Source organism: Pantherophis guttatus, chromosome 4, assembly GCF_059756535.1.
Source record: "Pantherophis guttatus breed Tessera chromosome 4, ASM5975653v1, whole genome shotgun sequence".
NCBI classification, from domain to species: domain Eukaryota; kingdom Metazoa; phylum Chordata; class Lepidosauria; order Squamata; family Colubridae; genus Pantherophis; species Pantherophis guttatus.
The window spans coordinates 155,195,470-155,208,195 of record NC_142066.1 but is presented as its reverse complement, the minus strand read 5'-3'; the positions used below and the strand labels follow the sequence as shown (position 1 = coordinate 155,208,195).

The following is a 12,726-nucleotide window of genomic DNA, read 5'->3' as shown; positions in this document are numbered from 1 at the left end:
AACTGCACCACCAGCAGCAGCAGGGCAAGGGAAGAAATTTGCTAAAAATAAAACATTGCCACAAGCCACAAATAGGAACAGGAAAAGCGAGCTCCGATTTTGTTGCATCTTGTTGCAAAAAGCTGTTGTGCCAAAGAGCCATCGCAATGAGAGCATCACGAGGTTGTTATTTGCTGCTATATGGTGACAGGCAGGGCAGGGATAACGTCCCCGGGAGGAATTCAACTGGTGCAGTGCAGGTAAAGCCAGAGCAGGAAATGTTTCTTCCGTTAAATATCAGCCTGCTAAACCGGTCGGAGATGCTGACTTGGAAAGGAGACTAACAGGAGCAGCTAAAGAAATGTTGCTTTTAGAATTAGGACTTGGTTGAGAGCCTGAATTAAGCCCATTCTCTGCAAGGCTACAGGTAGTCCTCGACTTAGGACCATTTGTTTAGGAGGTAATATCATGTGCTGGGAAGAAGTGGGGTTCTAGCTTCTAGCACTGATGATACTACCTATTTGGGTCATGAAACTTCTGCAAGAAAACAGCCAAGCTCAGAGAGCACCAAGGACTCCACAATCCTCCTTCTCCTCCTCCTCTTCCTCCTCCTCCTCTTCTCCACAAACCCCACTCCCTTCTAGCACTGATGATGTTACCTATGATTGGTCATGAAACGTCTGCAAAAAAATCCCCCAAGGACTCCACAATCCTCCTCCTCCCCCAACTCCGGAAATCCCATTCCTTCTAGCACTGATGATGTTAGTTAGTGGGGTCAGGAAACATCTGCTAGAATACCCTCAAGCTCAGAGACCACCAAGAGGCTCACCATTCAACCCTGAGCTACAAATATTCTCTTTTATTGGTTTGATAAATAGGAAGAAATCATTGCTGGAATGGCAGACAAATGGCTTATTCAGGCAAATAGACATTTTGCCTGATTAAATAATTAGCTCCACGCAGTTTTCAGAAGAGAGGGAGAGGAGAGGAGAGGAGAGAGAGGAGAGGAGAGGAGAGGAGAGGAGAGGAGAGGAGAGGAGAAGAGAAGAGAAGAGAAGAGAAGAGAAGAGAAGAGAAGAGAAGAGAAGAGAAGAGAGGAATGGAACAGAGAAAAGGGAAGGGAAGGGAAGGGGAGGGGAGGGGAGGGGTGGGGAGGGGAGGGGTGGGGTGGGGTGGGGAGGGGAGGGGAGGGGAGGGGAGAGGAGAGGAGAGGAGAGGAGAGGAGAGAAGAGAAGAGAAGAGAAGAGAAGAGAAGAGAAGAGAAGAGAAGAGAAGAGAAGATGTGAACTTGGCAACAGACCTCCAAGAAAAAATTCGGTGCCAGCAATCAAACATGGGAAGGCAGCCAATCAAAATAGCAGCACAATTTTGCTGGAGCATAAACCGAGCGTCCCCAATTCCCCCTGGAACAACCCCAGCTCTCCCCCTTCCTACTTTAATTGCCAGCAAAAGAAAAAAACGTAATTGAACAAAAAATACAATAAATAGGCCAGATAGAAAGAGTGCCTCTAAGCATACACAGACTTTCTGACTCTCTGATGCAAAAGTGATATAAAGCGCACCTTTGCATTTAATGTGGGGGGGGGAGGGGAGGTCTTTTAAAATAAAAATAGGTGAAATAATAATGTAGGATTTTTGGGGCTCTCTGAGCTTTGTGGTTTTCTTGCAGACATTTTATGACCCAACTAGGGAATATCATCAGTGCTGGAAGGAATGGGGTTGCAGGGAGGAGGCGGAAGAGGAGGAGGAAGACTGTAGGGTCTCTGAGCTTAGTGGTTTTCTTCCAGACATTTCATGACCCAAGTAGATAACATCATCAGTGCTAGAAGAGTCGTGTTTGCTCTCTGTTTATGTACAACTGATTTGCCCTGTCAGTGTTTTTGGTGTTCCCCTTGCATAAAGGCCCCAGAGCAGTGGTGGGTTTCAAATTTTTTTACTACCGCTTCTGTGGGCGTGGCTTGGTGGGTGTGGCATGGCTTGGTGGGCGTGGCAGGGGAAGGATACTGTAAAATCTCCATTCCCACCCCACACCAGGAGAAGGATACTGTGAAATCTCCATTCCCTCCCCAATCCAGAGGAAGGTTACTGCAAAATTCCCATTTCCTCCTGATCAGCTGGGACTCGGGAGGCAGAGAATAGATGGGCGCGGGGCCAGTCAGAATTTTTATTACCGGTTCTCCAAACTACTCAAAGTTTCCACTACCGGTTCTCCAGAATTGGTCAGAGCTTGATAGAGCCCTGGTGGCGCAGCAGACTAAAGCACTGTTATTAACATCAGTTGCCTGCAATTACTGCAGGTTCGAATCTCGCCAGGCTCAAGGTTGACTCAGCCTTCCATCCTTTCTAAGGTAGGTAAATTGAGGACCCAGTTTGTGGGGGCAATAAGCTGACTTTGTATAAATATACAAAAGTATGAAGGCTATTGCTTAATGCATTGTAAGCCGCCCTGAGTCTCCGGAGAAGGGCGGCATATAAATCAAAACAAATTAAAAAAAAAAATCCACCTCTGCCCCAGAGCCTCCATCCACTTACTATGGAGATGTGGGGGGGGGGGGGGAAACAGAAAGGAAATTCAAGATGCTAACAGGTGGGGTAGATTTCAACCTCTCTTTCCCTTTTGAACTCACTTCCTTCCAATTTCTATCCATACTGTTTTTCTGCCTGTAGCTCGCTATCCATTTGCTCTCAGATCATATTTGCGTTAGGAGAAAATCATGCGTGGAGAGTAGTGGAAATATTCCGCTTAATGCAAAGGATTGTTTCAAACGAGGGTTTGTTTGCTTGTAAGTTGAATCAATCAGGTTTAAAGCTTGGTCAACATCAAGCTGGGATAACTGCCTCTGATAGAAGAGAATATTGGTAGCTCTGGGCTGAATTGTGTGGTCCATGGTGCTTTCTGAGACAGAGGTTTTCTTGCAGACATTTTATGGTCCAACTAGGAAACATCATCAGTGCTAGAAGGAGGTGGGATTCTAGCTCCTAGTACTGATGAAATTATCTAGTTGGGTCATGAAAAGTCTGCAAGAAAACAACCAAGTTTAGAAAAGCACCAAGGAGGAGCAGAAATTTTATTTCAACTTCATCTTCCTTGAAACTAATAGTTGGACCTGTTAGGCAACAGATACCCTGTAACAACTATAGCTATTTTAATAGCTGCCGTATATTCGTTTGCTTTAAATTATTTATATTTATTAAGAGGATTTTTCTTTAAGATAAAACACACAGAATCACCAAGGAGAAAAACCACACTGGCACGGCAAGCTAATAAACAAACACACACGGGGAGCAAACCCCACACTTCTTCTACCACTGATGATGTTACCTACCGTATTTTTCAGAGTATAAGACACACTTTTTTCCCCTCCTAAAAGAGGCTGGAAATTTGGGTGCGTCTTATACTTCGAATGTAGCTTTTTCGAAGCTTTTTTTCCAGCCCTAATGAGGTGCTTGCTCTCTCTGACTCTCAGCTGTGAAGCTTTTTTCCAGCCTTAACGAGGTGCTAGCAAGTGAAGCGATCTTCCGAGCTTTGCCTGCTTTTCTCATTGCTTCTCTCTCCAAAGATCAGTTGTGCTTTAGAAGCTTTTTTTTTTATCCCCAAGCAGGGGATAAAAACCAGCAAACTAATGTGCTGAAGCTGACCAGACTAAGGACGCTAGCCAGATGAATAACTGATAGGCAGATTTCCTCCCCCCCTATTTTCCTCCCAAAAAACTAAGCTGCGTCTTATACTCTGGTGCGTCTTATACCCCGAAAAATACAGTAGTTGGGTCTACAAGAAAACCACCAAGCTCCGAGGACGCCAGTCGTCCTATTTCCAGAGATCAAGATGGGCCCAATGATGCTGGCATTTCATAAGTCCCTAAACACTTTTTTTTTCCTGCTTGGTGCCTTGACTGTATGTATGAACCCGTCTCCTAGTTGTGCTAACATCAACTGCTCTGTGTATTTTATTTTTGCTATTATGATGGCAATTGGGTTTTAATTGGTATTTTGATTGTTCACCACCCAGTCACTTATCAGATAGGTGGAAAGAAAGAAAGAAAGAAAGAAAGAAAGAAAGAAAGAAAGAAAGGAAGGAAGGAAGGAAGGAAGGAAGGAAGGAAGGAAGGAAGAAGGAAATAAGGCAAGAAAGGGAGGGAGAGAGAAAGAAAGGAGAGAGAGAAGGAGAGAGAGAAAGAAAGACAGGGAGGAAGGAAGGAAATAAGGCAAGAAAGGGAGGGAGAGGGAGGGAGGGAGAGAGGGAGGCAGGAAGAAAGGAAGGAGAAGAAAGAAAGAAAGAAAGAAAGAAAGAATGGAAGGAAGGAAGGAAGGAAGGAAATAAGGCAAGAAAGGGAGGGAGAGGGAGGGAGAGAGGGAGGCAGGAAGAAAGGAAGGAAAAGAAAGAAAGAAAGAAAGAAAGAAAAAGAAAGAATGGAAGGATGGAAGGAAGGAAATAAGGCAAGAAAGGGAGGGAGAGGGAGGGAGAGAGGGAGGCAGGAAGAAAGGAAGGAGAAGAAAGAAAGAAAGAAAGAAAGAAAGAAAGATGTAAATGCAACTTTTCCCCAAATGTAAAGATTAAAGGAAAAACTTGATATTATGGCATTCAGGTGTGGAAAAGGAAGTTATTAATAAATTCAAATAAAGGGAGAAATGACATGGTGCAAGAGAGTTATGACACAACCAAGGCGTGTGAGATTTTCCCTTCTCCATCCGTTGTTTTTAAGGTGTGTCAGAGTTTAATTCCAGTAATTTCCAGGACATCACGAAATCTCACACTTCTTTGAGGGCACCCAAAGTATGCAGGGGTAGAGAAGTTAATGTGGACTAAAAACTTGATATTTTTCCAAATTCTTCCTTCTAAGTTTTTACAGTGAGGCAGGTTACTTTATGCTCTGTGTTCCCCAAATTTTAGACCAAACATTCCTCCAGGCTGAGATTTGTCCTGGTGTTCTTTGCAAACCACCAGGAACCATCCGCTAAAATGCGTCAACCTTTGCTAATTAACTATATTTTCCAGATTAACCGATGCAGAACAAAGGCAGCGCAAAGTGATGAAGGATTTCAGCTGATGAGCTGCAGGATTTTTTAGAAATACAAAGAATAAAAGAAGTTCTTTAAAAAGAAAAGAACAATCATTGAGGGTGATCAATGATAGGACAGATCAATGAAAAAAAAATCAATTGCAGGTAGTCCTTGATTTATGACCACAACTGAATCCCCAAATTTCCATTGCTAAGCGAGACAGTTGTTAAGTGAGTTTTAGCCCCATCTTACAACCTTTCTTGCCACAGTTGTTAAGTGAATCACTTCAACTGTTAAGTTAGTAGCATGATTGTTACGTGAATCTAGCTTCCCCATTGACATTGATAAGTATGAGTCAGTTGCCAGAGGCCGGATTTTGATCATGTGCTGCAGTGCTCAGAAATGTGAAAAATGGTCATAAGTCACTTTTTCAGTGCCGTTGTAACTTGAAACAGTCACTAAATGAATGGGGACTACCTGTGTTCTACACAAACCTCTAAAACACCTTTTTATTTGGATATTTAAAGGCTGTTTCGAGAGGCGAACATCAGAAATACATTGCCAATTGTGGCAGTTGGAGGAATTATAATTCCTTAGAAATGACTAAAACTGGCAAGACAGCCTGAAGGGGCCAAGACAAATAGAAAAAAAAAAGAATATGCTTTTGCTTTTTTTTAAATGCAAGCTTTTGGGGTGGTTAGTTGGTGATTAGAGAAAAGGGCAAAATTGCTTGAAGGTCAACAGTGGCAGATCGTTGATAAGGAGGACGTACAAATTAAAAGGTCAATTAAAAGGCCAGCGGCTATGAGTAGAAGAGGTGGAGGGAAGGCAAATTCCAGAATTTGGAATCTCTAAGAAGTGAAAATTAAAATGCTAAGATAGTAATGCCTCCATCCATTCATCCAATTTCTGTCTCATCTTTCTCTCTCTAATATTCTGTCTGTCTGTCTGTCTGTCTATCTATCTATCTATCTATCTATCTATCTATCTATCTATCTCTTCTATCATCTATATCTATCATCTATTTATCTGTCTATCTATATCTATCTATCATCTATCTATCTATCTATCTATCTATCTATCTATCTCTTTTCTATCATCTATATCTATATCTATCTATCTATCTATCTATCTATCTATCTATCTCTTCTATCATCTATATCTATCATCTATTTATCTGTCTATCTATATCTATCTATCTATCATCTATCTATCTATCTATCTATCTATCTATCTATCTATCTATCTCTTTTCTATCATCTATATCTATATCTATCATCTATTTATCTGTCTATCTATATCTATCTATCTATCTATCTATCTATCTATCTATCTATCTATCTATCATCTCCCGTCTCCTACCTACCTATCATCTATCTAGCCTTTGTCTGTTTCTCTCTAATATCCTGCCTTTATTCTCTTTCCCTCTGTAATCTTATATATTTCCCTCTAATAATTCTGTCATTATTCTATCTATCTATTCTATCTGTCTGTCTGTCTGTCTGTCTGTCTATCTATCTATCTATCTATCTATCTATCTATCTATTCCTATCTATCTATCTATCTATTCCTATCTATCTATCTATCTATCTATCTATCTATCTATCTATCTATCTATCTATTCCTATCTATCTATCTATCTATCTATCTATCTATCTATCTATCTATCTATTCCTATCTATCTATCTATCTATCTATCATCTCCCGTCTCCTACCTACCTATCATCTATCTAGCCCTTTGTCTATTTTCTCTCTAAAATCCTGCCTTTATTCTCTTTCCCTCTGTAATCTATATAATCTTATATCTTTCCCTCTAATAATTCTGTCATTATTCTATCTATCTATCTATCTATCTATCTATCTATCTATCTATCTATCTCTTCTATCATCTATATCTATCATCTATTTATCTGTCTATCTATATCTATCTATCATCTATCTATCTATCTATCTATCTATCTATCTATCTCTTTTCTATCATCTATATCTATATCTATCTATCTATCTATCTATCTATCTATCTATCTATCTATCTCTTCTATCATCTATATCTATCATCTATTTATCTGTCTATCTATCTATCTATCTATCTATCTATCTATCTATCTATCTATCTCTTTTCTATCATCTATATCTATATCTATCATCTATTTATCTGTCTATCTATATCTATCTATCTATCTATCTATCTATCTATCTATCTATCTATCTATCTATCTATCATCTCCCGTCTCCTACCTACCTATCATCTATCTAGCCTTTGTCTGTTTCTCTCTAATATCCTGCCTTTATTCTCTTTCCCTCTGTAATCTTATATATTTCCCTCTAATAATTCTGTCATTATTCTATCTATCTATTCTATCTGTCTGTCTGTCTGTCTGTCTGTCTATCTATCTATCTATCTATCTATCTATCTATCTATCTATCTATTCCTATCTATCTATCTATCTATTCCTATCTATCTATCTATCTATCTATCTATCTATCTATCTATCTATTCCTATCTATCTATCTATCTATCTATCTATCTATCTATCTATCTATCTATCTATCTATTCCTATCTATCTATCTATCTATCTATCATCTCCCGTCTCCTACCTACCTATCATCTATCTAGCCCTTTGTCTATTTTCTCTCTAAAATCCTGCCTTTATTCTCTTTCCCTCTGTAATCTATATAATCTTATATCTTTCCCTCTAATAATTCTGTCATTATTCTATCTATCTATCTATCTATCTATCTATCTATCTATCTATCTATCTATTCCTATCTAGCTATCTAGCTATATTATCTATATTATCTCTGAAATTTTTTTAGAGAGCTGCAAACGAGAGTTTGGGGAAAGAGGGGTATTTCTCATTATCATCTCTAGCAAGGAAAACACAGTATCAGAATTTGGAGGTCATATCTATTATCATTCAGGTTCAAAAAAAAAAAAAGAGGGAACTTTTTAAATAATAATAATAATAAAAGGCAAGGTGTATTTCAGCAACGGTTTTTGGCTGCCTCTGGATGTAACCACATCCACTGATTTACTGGTAGAAAGAGTTAAAGGGGGACTGGAGAAGTTCATACTAAATTTCTGAATTTCATGCTACTTTGGCTGAGAACTACAGGCAGAAAAACTATCAATAGCAACCACTGGCAGGAAAAACAACAGGTCGAGGCCATCAGTCCTCCAGTCCGCAATTGGCAGCTTCCAAAAATAGCTGACAGAATCTCAAGTTTGATGGAATAAACCATGATCAGAAACCCCACTTTCATTTTAATTAGATAACTCCTTGGTTCTCCAATCAATCAATCAATCAACCTAGGACCTTTCAAGTACCTGGGACTACAACCACCATCATTCAGAGCCGGCCTGCCAGGAAGGAATTATGAGATATCTGGCCCAGCCCAAGAAGATGCTTGCAGGTGGGTTACAGTCAAACTAGGCTACAGCTACGGTAGTCCTTGACTTATAACAGTTCATTTAGTGACTATTCAAAGTTTACAACAGCACTGAAAGAAGCGTGACTTATGACTGTCTTTCACATTTATGACTTTGCTGCATCTCCATGGTCACGTGATCCAAATTCAGAACGCTTGGCAACTGACTCATACTTATGACGGTTGCAGTGTCCCAGGGTCACATGATCCCCTTTTGCGACCAACTGACAAAGTCGATGGGGAAGCCAGATCCGCTTAACAACCTGTGTCCCTAACTTAACAACTGCAGTGATTCACTTAACAACAGTGGCAAGAAAGGTCGTAGAATGGAGCAAAACTCACTTAACAAATGTCTCACTTAGCAACAGAAATGCTGGGCTCAATTGTGGTCGTTAAGTCAAGGACAACCTGAATATATCTGCATTTTTTTTTCACTTCCAAATCTTTGATCCACATTGTAAATTACTTACTGAGAACTTAATTGTGTTTTTTCTTCTTTAGTTAAGCATTTCTTCCACCCTATTTTTATAAAACATTTATACCCTGCATTTATGAATCATTTATGCCCTACATTTATAAAGCCAAAGAACCTTTGCTTTTATAAATACATATTGATTTATTAAATAGATGCAATTTTATTGATTTAAACTTTTCTTATGTGAATAAAAAAATGTCATTTTGCCCTTTTTTTTCTTTAGTTAAGTATTTTTTCGCCCTGTATTGATAAAATCAAAGGCTCTTTGCTTTTATAAATACACAAAGATAGATGCAATGTTATTTATTCAACCATTTCTTACAATACAAAAGTAGCACTTTGTATTCTTTTTCTTTGGTTGTTTTTTCACCCTATATTTATAAAATCAAATAATTTTTGCTTTTATAAATATACATGGATTTATTAAAAAGATGCAATTTATTTATTCTTACATGAGTAAAAAGGACACCCACTTGCAATTTTTATCTTTAGTTAAGTGTTTTTTATACTGTATTTATATAACCAAAGAACTTTTGCTTTTATAAATAAGCATAAATGTATTAAATAGATGCCGTTTTTATTTGCCGAAGCATTTCTTATATGAATATAAAATGCATCTTGGCATTTCTTCTTCAGTCAAGCAATTGTACACCCTATATTCATAAAGCCAAAGACTTTATGCTTTTATAAATATACACAGATTTATTAAAAAGATGCAACTTTATTTATTGAAGTGTTTCTTACAATATATAAAAAAGCAACTTCTTGCAGTTTTTTCCTTTAGCTGTTTCATCACCTTATATTTATAAAACCAAATGTCATTTGCTGCAATAAATATACATAGATGTAATCAATAGATATAATTCTATTTATTCAAGCATTTCTTGCACTAATCAGAAAGGCACCCGTATACAGATCTCAGTCGGCACACAGCTATTCCAACCTCACAACAACTTTGTGAGACCGGTACAGAAACTGTGACTCACAAAAAGGAATTTCATGACTAAATGGAAGTTTAAATCCAGATTTCTCCAGGCTGTCTCTGATTTTACTACCACTTTTTAAAATGATGTACACTCAGGCTAAAATCTTACAATATTCTCATCTCACCCAAGTTGTTAATCTATTGGTTTGCCTGGAAGCAGAAAAGCTAGAGCAGAAAAGAGAGATAGATTTCTTGCAATTCTCAGCCTAGGGGCAATATAACAATTTACAATTTTTCTCTGTAGGAAAAAAATAACACCCTAGCAAGACAATTTGTAGTGTAATCAAAGGATTATAAGTGTGTGTGGCGGAAGAGATGGAGAGTTCCTCAATCTGATAACCCCAAACTAAGCCCCATAATTCCCATCTCGCTGGAAGATGATGGGTACTGTGATCCATTGCTCGGAGAGGGGGGAAACTGCTGATTTCGGCAGCTCTGATCTCATCCAGCCAAAAATTTGCTCCTCAAGAGATTTTTAAGCCATTCAGGAAGGAGAAAGAGAATCAGTGGCTGAACTTGAACGTCAGGAATATGGAGTTTAGAACTAGCTACGTTTTGCCAAGCTTAAACCACAAATGTGAGTTTAAGGGCTCTGAAAGGGCAGCACAGACCCAGAATCTCATAAATGTGGGACAAATTGATCCCAATATTGTGATTAATTTAAATTTATTAGCTGCCCAACCCCACTGGACTCTGGGCAATGTATATTTATTTATTTGGTTTGTTAAAACAATATTTTATAAATGTTTTGAGGCCCAAACTAAAATATTTTTGGCACCTACCAACAATTCTGGAGGAAGGTTTTTATTTCTATGAAGCCTTTTTTTCAACCAGACTTGGGGGGAAAGTGGGGGGGGGGCAAATTTATCCATAAGAATCTTTTGAGCTGACTTTCAACCCAGAACCGGCCATGGGTTTTAACCCCTCCAACCAACCGTGCTGAGAAATGGCCAACTGGCCGAGCACCTGAGCATGTACAGAGTGCTTTTTTTTCTGAGCATGTGCAAAGTGCTTTTTTTTCTTATTCAGCAAAGATAGCAAAGGATGTGGGTCTTAATGTGGATGAAGAGGGAGGGGAGATCCGGGGTGCCTAATGTCTCACACAATCACATACACATGTACTCTCAGAGCCCAGGTGCAACATTAATACAGAAAGCTAACCTGGATGGACAGTCCTTATAAGCAAGGTGGCATTTTACAGGTAGGAAGTGCCAGGTGCTGTACACATTCATTCCATCTTAAATGCCTGGTTTTTAGGGTTAGTTACAACCCGTATTTTTAATTGTTATCTTTTTGGGGGGAATTTCTCTACATTTGCCTATTTATGGGTTTTCTTTTGAAGTTGAAAGTTGCCTTGCATTCACAGTTCTTTGGACGGGTGGCAGGCAAGCCAATTTAAAGAACAGAACGGAATGGAATGGAAATAAAATCAGAAAGAATAGAATGGAATGGAATGGAGCAGGGAAGAGGGAAGAGAAGAGGAGAGAGAAGGGGAGGGGAGGGGAGGGGAGGGGAGAGGAGAGGAGAGAAGAGAAGAGAAGAGAGAATGGAAGGGAACGGGAACAGAATAGAATAGAAAATACAGAATAGAATAGAAAATTAGAATAGAAGAATGGAATGGAATGGAATGGAATGGAATGGAATGGAATGGAATAGAATAGAATAGAATAGAATAGAATAGAATAGAATAGAATAGAATAGAATAGAATTGAATTATTTATTGGCCAACTGTGACTGGATACACAAGGAATTCATCAGCTCACATTGTACATATTAACAGCAAATGATACATAAATATATATAAAGTTAATTCCTTAAAAATAAGTAAATAAGCAAAGAACCTGACTTGGGCAGACTCCGGAGAACAAGAGCATAGACATTTAATGAAAGAAATAAATGAAATATATATAACGGAAGATGGGGGCGCGCGCAACGTTAAGTTCCGAGCCCCCCTCCCCCATTTTTGCAGAGACTCCCCCCGCCCCCCACAAAGACCCTTCACTCACCCCGGGCAGGAAAAAGCCGGAAAAAGCAGCCCAAAGGCAGAGGCGCAGGAACCTGGAATCCATCGCGGGCAAAAGGGAGGCGAAAGTCTGGGTTTTCTGGAGGATCGCGGCGGGGCAGGAGAATCGGAATTATTATTTATGGTTATGATGCAAAAGGACGGCGGGCTGGCATCGCGCGTCCCGGGACAGCGTCGGGGGTCGCAACTTGCAAGGGACGCTTCCAGCTGCCTCCGCTGCCTCTTCCAGCAGCTGGCAAATAGACGCCGCAGTGGAGGAAGAAGTAAGCGCGGCGGGAAGAGGGCGAGCCCAGCCGCGGGTCTCCCACGGGCGGGTCGGGGAGGGAGGGGTCGGGGAGTCCCTTTTCTCAGGTCCGGGGGTGGGGGGAGGCTTGGGGGCGGGGCCGGAGGGGCGGGAGACCAATGGGGAGCTGGCAGGGCCGGGGGCGGGTCCCCGGGAGGCAGGTGAGGTCCGAGGGAAGGGATCGGGCGGAGGGAAAAGAGAGAGAAGAAGGAGAGAGGAGGAAGGAAGGAAGGGGAAAAAGAAGAGAGGATGGAAGAAGAGAGAGAGAGAGAGAAAAGGAAGGAAGGAGGAAGGAAGGAAGGGGAAAGAGAGGGAGGAAAGAAAGAGAGAGGAAAGGGGAGCGAAGAAAGAGGAAAGGGAAAAGACAAGAGAGGGAGGAAGAAAAGAGAGAAAGAAGGAAGGAAGGAAGGAAGGAAGGAGGAAGGAAGGAAGGGGAAAGAAAGAGAGAGGAAAGGGGAGCGAAGAAAGAGGAAAGGGAAAAGACAAGAGAGAGAGGAAGAAAAGAGAGAAAGAAGGAAGGAAGGAAGGAAGGAAGGAGGAAGGAAGGAAG

General features: G+C 40.2%; 1 protein-coding gene across 1 annotated transcript in view; it reads right to left on the bottom strand.

The window, feature by feature from the left end:
• Window positions 1-12,200, bottom strand: part of VIPR1 (vasoactive intestinal peptide receptor 1) — an 82,034-nt gene extending 69,834 nt beyond the window's left edge. The window contains exon 1 of the mRNA XM_087893129.1: window positions 11,877-12,200. Within this exon, the coding sequence (XP_087749255.1) occupies window positions 11,877-11,939 (63 nt within the window). The 5' untranslated portion in view covers window positions 11,940-12,200. The remainder of the gene's footprint in view (window positions 1-11,876) is intronic.
• Between the last annotated feature and the right edge of the window lie 526 nt (window positions 12,201-12,726).